Consider the following 7,970-nt stretch of genomic DNA (forward strand, 5'->3'; position numbering starts at 1 on the left):
TTGTATACGTATGGAAGATATTGTTTTATATCTTAAATCTATTTTATTACCTAAATACATTTATTAAAAGTTAAACATATTTTATTACCTACCCAAATTGAGCACCTTGCACCGTGTCTATCTTGGGAATGTAACTGGTGTGGTCAGTGAAGAATAATGTACTGTTCTTGAGCATGGAAATACGTTTAGGTTAGTGGTAGGTGCATGCATTTTCTGGAAAGCCCTATTTCCCGGATTGTTAATGCGTACCCAGGTAGATACACAGATACTTAATAATACTGCCTAATCGCTGTAGTCAGATGGAGCAACACATAATTTATAGCAATTCTGAGACTAGAAACAGAAGAATGGTAAATATGTGATAAAGATGTACTACGATTGGTAGTCAGTAGAAGTGCAGACTGCACATTATTGATAGCAAGCCATTCTTGTAGATGTGTGTGATACAATTTTCTTGACAGGTATTTTCAAAGTGTACCTTTCCATGTCATCTTGGTATCTTTAGTAAATTTATTTGTACACTTAAAAAAAAAAGCAATGTTTCATTTCCTAATTTTATATTCAATTAAGAATTTTAGTGGTTGTCTGCTATGTGCCAGACACTTTCATTTATTATTGCTCCAATGTCCCAGTGTATTAGAAACTCCTTTGCCCATTTTAGAAATTAGAAAATGGAGAATCTGAAAGGTTTAGAAACTTATCTGTTAGACCCTACTTATGGTATAACATAAGTGGTTACCTTACCTGAATAAGTTGCCTAACACTTGGATATAGATAACGTATCAGAAATAAAAGGAGGTAGATCCCTAGGAAGGGAGGGAGGGGAGTTGAGACTAGAATAATGAATATTTGAGAATAAATTTAGCAAGTTTGCTAAGTAAGTAGAGCATCACTTTCTTGGGCAGGTCTGATTCCAATACACTGAATGTATTGGTCCTGTCAGATTTGTTGAAAATGCAAATAGTCCAATCAAGTGTAATACTCATTAAGGGAAAAGGACTACAATTTGAAAGTTTTTATGGAGATACGCACTGCCTAATCTGTGAATTGAAAGCATCTTTTAAAAATTTGCTTCCCTTCATATTCCTAGGTGGTAGTGAATATGTGGGTAGAAAAAGGAGAGCATTTCAAATAATCCTAATGAAGTTAACTGATTGCAATCTTCCGTATTGTGAGGAAAAGTTGTTAGCTGTGAAAGACGAGGACAGAATTAAAATATTACCATGACTGGCATTTGATTTGAAACTGCGAAGATAAGCTTAGGTTCCTATTTATGAAAACCATCCTCACAGCCCGATGAAATATCTTTTCAAAGGTTCTATAGTTGCCATGGATACTTGTTAGCGTTGATAGACTAAGTTGTAATCCATATTCAATCATCTGAGGTGAAGTAACCAAAAAACCTACCAGCTAATATCAAAGGTAGCTTCATCTCTAAATTCATACCGGTTTGGAGATGAAAAGGGTAAATAGCCTAAAGATTAGATTTTTAGTTAATCATCACTGCTCGAAAAGCTAAATAGTTAGGATGCACATAGCCTGAATCAGATCCTCATGTTTACTTGTTTACTCTTTATGCGTAACTTTTTATCTTAACCAGTAAAGGGGATTTCTTAGATTCCGACATAGGAATTTAGGTGGTGTGGTCTTTCTAAAAGTTGTTGAAACCTTCACAGATACTCAGTTTCTGAAAGCCAGAGGGACACAGACAATATCGAAGGCATTGGTCCCTATGGTAACGTATTTGCATTTGGCCCAGAAGTGGCTGGTTTCTCCTTAGCTTCTTTTAATTGCTATATATTGACAGCCGTTTTCACGACTATTTATAAGGTGTCAGATTGATGAGCAAGTGTACAAGGGAGTGCGCACCACATCCTTGGGCTTGATTAGATGCTTCGGATGGCAAAGAGCTCTGTGTGTAGAGGCACCGAGGTGTTTTTGGCATTTCCCTAATGCGTCTGTCACGTAGTGCAGGCAAGAAGCCTGTCAGATGATTTAAATGTTTTCCTCAATTCTCTTTTAAAACAGGTGACAAAAGAGCTAAAACAGTATGACAACAAAATTATAGAATGCAAATTCGAGAACAACAGCTGGGTCTTTATGAGACAGAGAACAGACAAAAGTTTCCCTAATGCCTACAACACTGCCATGGGTGAGTGTGACACCCTCCCAGTGGAGGTTACATGAACCACCCCCCCCCAAAAAACAAAAAAACCCCACAACAACACACAAAAGCTAAAGTGTTAGAACCAAACTGTGCTGCCTTTTGTGGTTCAGCTTTGGGGGCTGAAGGCCGCGTGGACGGCTCGTGGCAGGCCTGTGCCCCGCGTGGCTCCTGTCCTCCCTCACCTGTGGGCTGCTGTGGGCACCCAGGAGAGGGGTTAAAGGGCAGGAAATCGGGCTGCGGACAGGATGAATTTGTTGAATGACAGCCACAACAAAAGCCATGGTAATTGCAGATCCATTCAAAACGCTGAAGCCATCGTCTGCCAGATGGCAAAAGATGGCATGAGCTGGGGAAATGTAATTTCCAGCTCCTAAGATAGTTTTACAAACAATGAAGAACAAAGTCAATGAAAACCTTAAAAAACATAAAATAAAAAAAAAAGAAATGTAAAACCTGCTATGCTGTCCTTCAGGGTGTGCTCTGGGTACAATGTGAGTGCTTTGGGAATTCAGAGTAGTGAGGGTCTTTCATGGGAAACAGCACGTATTAATTAGGTCTCTAAGGTAAACTACTACTGGCAGCACTTCTGGGTTGCTGTTTTTAGTGGAACTGAAAGAAAAAGGCAGATAAGAACCAAGAATAAAGGTTAATAGGATTATGCACTTTGAGTGCTCGGTCAGTGATGATGATGATCGTGTGATAAGCTTATGAGATAATATAGAAATTGCCACTTTGAGTTTTGTGGCTTAAAAGTTACTGTTGTACATTCGAAGGTTCTTGTTGGAACTAACGTCTGTGTTCAGACAGGATGCGTTAATTTGGAAAAGAGGAGTAATTAAGCCCGTGTTGTTTTCCTAAAACCAAGTGGGTAAATACAATTTTGATCACATAGGGAAAGGTGCTTTCTTTAATAGTCATTTTGTTGTAATACCTTATTTCAAGCAAGTTACTAAAATAAAGAATAATACGCCCTGCCAGCTACACTGCAGCCTCCCCGTTCGGCGGGCACGGTGGCTGGTGCCGTGTTTACATGCCTCAGTGTGCGCTTCTCTCTGAGAGAGAGAAAGGCTGGAGGACTAGAGCGCGCACTTCCTTTAGAAACTGTGCTTGAATGTGGACCGTAGTGTGACGCACTGGGCGAGATCAATATCCTATACAAACTGTTTGGAGGGATCAAAAACTGTAGTGAAGACAGGCTTAAACCCAAATACTTAAAGTTTGGGTCTAGAATTAATAGTAAAGAGCAGCCACCAGAAATGCACTCATTTCGGGGGCGGGGGAGGGAGGAGCACAGTTGAAGCCACAGCAAGTCGCCCACGTTGGGAAGATGGAAAGTTTTAGCGTGTTGGGACGGAAACGTCTCCCCGTGTCCTCATCTCCCTGGGGCGAGTCAGCCGCCTCCATGAACCCTCACACGAGACTCACGTCTCCCTTTGTCCACAGCCGTGTGCAACAGCATCTCAAACCCTGTCACCAAGGAGATGCTGTTTGAGTTCATCAACAGATGTGCGGCAGCTTCTCAAGGACAGAAGCGAAAGCATCATCACCTGGACCCGGACACGGAGTTCATGCCTCCACCACCTCCCAAAAGACGTTTGACTTAAAGACCTGCCTCTGACTTCAGGATTGAGAGGAAAGATGAGTGAGGAAAAGTGCTGTTGCCCCGTTTTCTTTGCGACCAGAGAAATTCAAAACAGAGTGTGGCTTGATGTTGATACACATTTGACTTTAAAAAAAAGAAGAAGAAAGTATTGTAGCCAGCCTGTAAATATTTGATGCATTTGTTTCCTCAGTGCTACAGTACATCATGGACTTAAACATTTTGTTTATATCTGGTAAACTCAGCCTTACCTTGTGGAATCTGAAGACTGAAATATCCAAAGGTTTAAATGAGATCGAAATCAGTGAAAAAGAGGCCTTGTTTATATACGGATAACTTCCACTTTAATTTATAAAGTTAGCAATCTAGAACTGTGAGCGCCTAGAACACTGTATTTTTTAGAAGTTGTATTTCAACTATGATAGATTTTCCTTTTAAAACATTTAGACAATGGCATTAAATATTCTTGCTATTATTTATCATGGATTTCCTACATTTCTGAAATTCTTGTATTCAAAACCAAATGACAAAGTTGTTAAATATTGTGCTATATTAAAGAACTTGGTCTGGCTTATATCATTTTAAGAAGTTGTTTTGGAAATGGAAAAGTAAAAAAGTAAAGCTCCAATTTTGTTAATTTCATCCTTTCTAAAGGAGGTATATTGAATCTTTTCATCGTCTCTTTCTGTTGTTTGAACTGCAGTATCAGCTATCCAATGTATCCACTCTGGCAGTGGTCCCGAGTTACTTCATAGAACTTAGAGACACACCACCCGGTCCTGTGTGTGTTGTTCTCCTGGGAGACTTTTGTTCTCTTTCTTTTTTTTGGTTTTAACGCCAGGGCTGCTTCTGCTGTACCTCAGTGGTAGCACGTTGTAAATTACGTTAAAACACACAACTCACTGTGATGATCGGAGTGATATCAGATACAGACAGTGTTGTATTTGTTCCCTTGCACCAAACAGCAAAGGAAATGCCAGCTGACTCCTTTAATTAGAAGGTAATGTCAGTGGAAGAGAATGCTGTCACTAGAAAATGCTCTCCCACTGCTTGATAAATGCAGAGGCAAAGACTAGACATCTGTAGGAACTAAGCATCAAGGAAGCCAAGACATTTATTTTCAAAGCCAGAATTCTCTCATCTTCTATTCTGGGAATGCTATTTCAGTTGTACATCTGAATTTAAAAAAACAAAAAACAAAAAACACATTTACTGATAGATAATGGATTTAAAGAGTGGCTAATTGGTCACATGCCATTGTTGGGAAACTGTGTTCTGATTGGTTTGTGAAGGAACTCTTGAAAATTAGCCTACTAGAAGCTAATGTATTTATTTTTAGAGGTACAGGTTTTAAGTATGTGTATTTAAACAAATTTTCATGATCTGAATTTTATATATGTATATGCATATATATGTGAGTATATGCAGCAGTGTATATTCTTCTGCTAATACAGTGAGAAACCCAAACAGGTCACGTTGTAGATTGAATATCTGATAGGATTTCTATATCAAATAGCACAGATGAACCAAACACGTATTTATATTCACCCGAGTTTTAATGTTTTTAAACAAAGTTTCTTCCTGCAGTGCTTTTCTATATGAAATACTAGAGTCATGCTTGGGCTTCTTCCTTTATTGTTCCCAAGTTACGTAATGTATAGTGAATTTATTCAAAATGCCATTTTAGTGTTTCTTTCCTAGAGTACTTTTGTGCGTTTGAGCACAACAGGGATTAAAACATCTGACTGCCGCACTAACTATTTTTTTTTTTTTTTTTTTTTTTTTGCGGTACGCGGGCCTCTCACTGTTGTGGCCTCTCCCGCTGCGGAGCACAGGCTCCGGACGCGCAGGCTCAGCGGCCATGGCTCACGGGCCCAGCCGCTCTGCACCATGTGGGATCTTCCCGGACCGGGGCACGAACCCGCGTCCCCTGCATCGGCAGGCGGACTCTCAACCACTGCGCCGCCAGGGAAGCCCTGAAAAGAGCATCTCATTTTTAATACACCCAGATATTTTCTCCTTGCCTTTGTGCATTTTCCAGGACTTACTTTTCTTAATTTATCTTTTCCTTTCAATGGTAGTGAAGTATAATAAGGAGATCCCATTTAGCCCCTGAACACATTACCATCTGCAGTGTCATAAAAAGTCATCTGGGAAGTCGGGGTGGGGGGTGGTGGTGGAAGTCTGGAGTCAGGATTTGGGACGTCATGAAGGAAACACTTTCTTTCTCAGCCCACTTCATAATAACTGTTTTCTGACACTGAAGTTTTGTAGATGAGAATAAGAAAACTTTACTTTCCTGAGCTACGACATACAACTTTGCTTTGTGTTTGGAAAAGATGTGGAAGACTCGGCTGCCTGGCTGGTTACATTTGCTTTCCATGAAATGCTCAGAAAATGTCAGGACATTCCTTCTCTAATAATCGTGTGTCAGTGCAGTATTGTAATAAAACTACTGATTTAAAATAATAGAAAGTGTATCTACTTTGTTTTCCTGGTGATGCCTTTGTGTCCCTTTATATAACCAACGCACTCGTGTCCCTTTTATTGCTGGCATCAGATCCTGCTGCTGTCCACCATACCCATCAAAATCCACCTGGTTTTGTTGCATTCTAGAGATTAGCATGAAGACTTGGAAAATCTTCCGTTTTCCTTCCTGAGAAACCGAGAAACTTGGAAGTTAAGAGTCAAATACTTCCAGATGGAGAAAACTAACGTGGTAGAGAAAACCCCGGGGCTCAACCCAAAGACCAAGTCTAGGCTCTGCCTCTCGTTGCTTCTCTGTCCTCTCTAGAACTTGTTTCTCCCTGCCCCCATCTATAAGATGCCAAGATTGGATCAGATGATCAAAAAGAAGCTTTTCAGGTCTGACATGATTCTTGTGTAAAAACCAGTGCTTTGTAAACATCCTGTATTCACAGTAATAGCAATATGACCATTATGGAATAGTCTCCAAGCCCAAAGGTGCCCTAAAGACAACCACTCTGTGCAGGGAGGTACCGTCATCAGCCTCATTTGTAGCTGAGGAAGCTCTGACCCAAGGTAACATAGCTACTTAGTTGTGAGCTGAGACCCAAACACAGGTCTTTCTACTCCAGGTCCTAATTTACTGTGCAGTCAGTACTCCCTGAAAGGCCCTGGTACAGCCTCTGTGAGGAGGGCTGCTTCTGTGTCAGGGTCCCAAACTATTGAAGCTGTTTCTTTGGTGCTAACAGGTAATAGGCCCCAAGCACCTCTCTCCAAAATAAGATGAAGTTGGGAGCAGGAAAGTAAACACATTTTTAGGACCTTATTTAACAATATTTAAATGTGAGTGACGCAGAGGCCGTGAAAAGAAGTTTAATAATTCTCATAAAGATGCTAAATTCCAAAGATGCAGTTAGCAAGAAATAAGTGATTAAATCACACACTGGGCCAGCATTTCCTGATTGTCACATAGTTTGCTGTCAACTCTGATGCTTTGGCAGGTTATCGTCAGCCTTGGTCAATTCCAGATGTGTCCATCCCCTCCCTGGACTCAACTGTTAGGTGACCTCCCAAGCTTCTAAGACGATTTCACATTTCAGAAAAATCAGTGCACAGATCTGGGGTAGCCAACTGTTTTGCCATGAAAGGTCATTTACAAAAAACTGGGTTGCCATCGTTTCATAAAAAAATGGGAATCTTAATACCCGAAAAGGAAGTGAGGCATAATTTAGAAGAAAAGACATGCCTTTACGCAGACCAAATTTTGTTTTATGAAAGTCTCACTACACCATCCTTTGCTTCTACATTTAACCCCAAACTGGTGAAAACTTTTTCATAGGCCAGTGTTGGGAATCACTGCATAGGTGAAATTCCAGATCGGGGCTTGTAAGTGGGGAGAGGGCATGAAAACCCCAGGGAAGAAGCAGCCCCTGGTTCCATAGCTAAAGGTCGTTTTCATAGTAACTATCGTCTAGCTACCTCACAATGGTTGATTACATTGTGCTCTTGTGATCGAAGATACATAGGTGAACAATGAAATTATCTGAATGTTTAAAAATACACAAATAGAATGGAACCCTCACCTCTTTGAGGTACAAAAATAAGCATAACCGAATATAACACAGAAAAACAGAATTTGGCTTTGACAGCAAGTCACACCAACAAGAGTCACCAGTTTTCACAATTTCGAAGTCGGCACATGGTCTATTTTCCCTTTTTGTTTTTTTTTGCTTTTTT

At 40.3% G+C, this 7,970-nt stretch overlaps 1 protein-coding gene across 1 annotated transcript in view; it reads left to right on the plus strand.

The window, feature by feature from the left end:
- Window positions 1-6,214, plus strand: part of RNGTT (RNA guanylyltransferase and 5'-phosphatase) — a 220,623-nt gene extending 214,409 nt beyond the window's left edge. Inside the window, 2 exon segments of the mRNA XM_032651577.1 lie at window positions 2,029-2,152; window positions 3,611-6,214. Of these exon segments, the coding sequence (XP_032507468.1) occupies window positions 2,029-2,152; window positions 3,611-3,771 (285 nt within the window). The 3' untranslated portion in view covers window positions 3,772-6,214.
- Window positions 6,215-7,970: the final 1,756 nt, after the last annotated feature.

This window comes from Phocoena sinus, chromosome 12 (assembly GCF_008692025.1).
Source record: "Phocoena sinus isolate mPhoSin1 chromosome 12, mPhoSin1.pri, whole genome shotgun sequence".
Taxonomy (NCBI): domain Eukaryota; kingdom Metazoa; phylum Chordata; class Mammalia; order Artiodactyla; family Phocoenidae; genus Phocoena; species Phocoena sinus.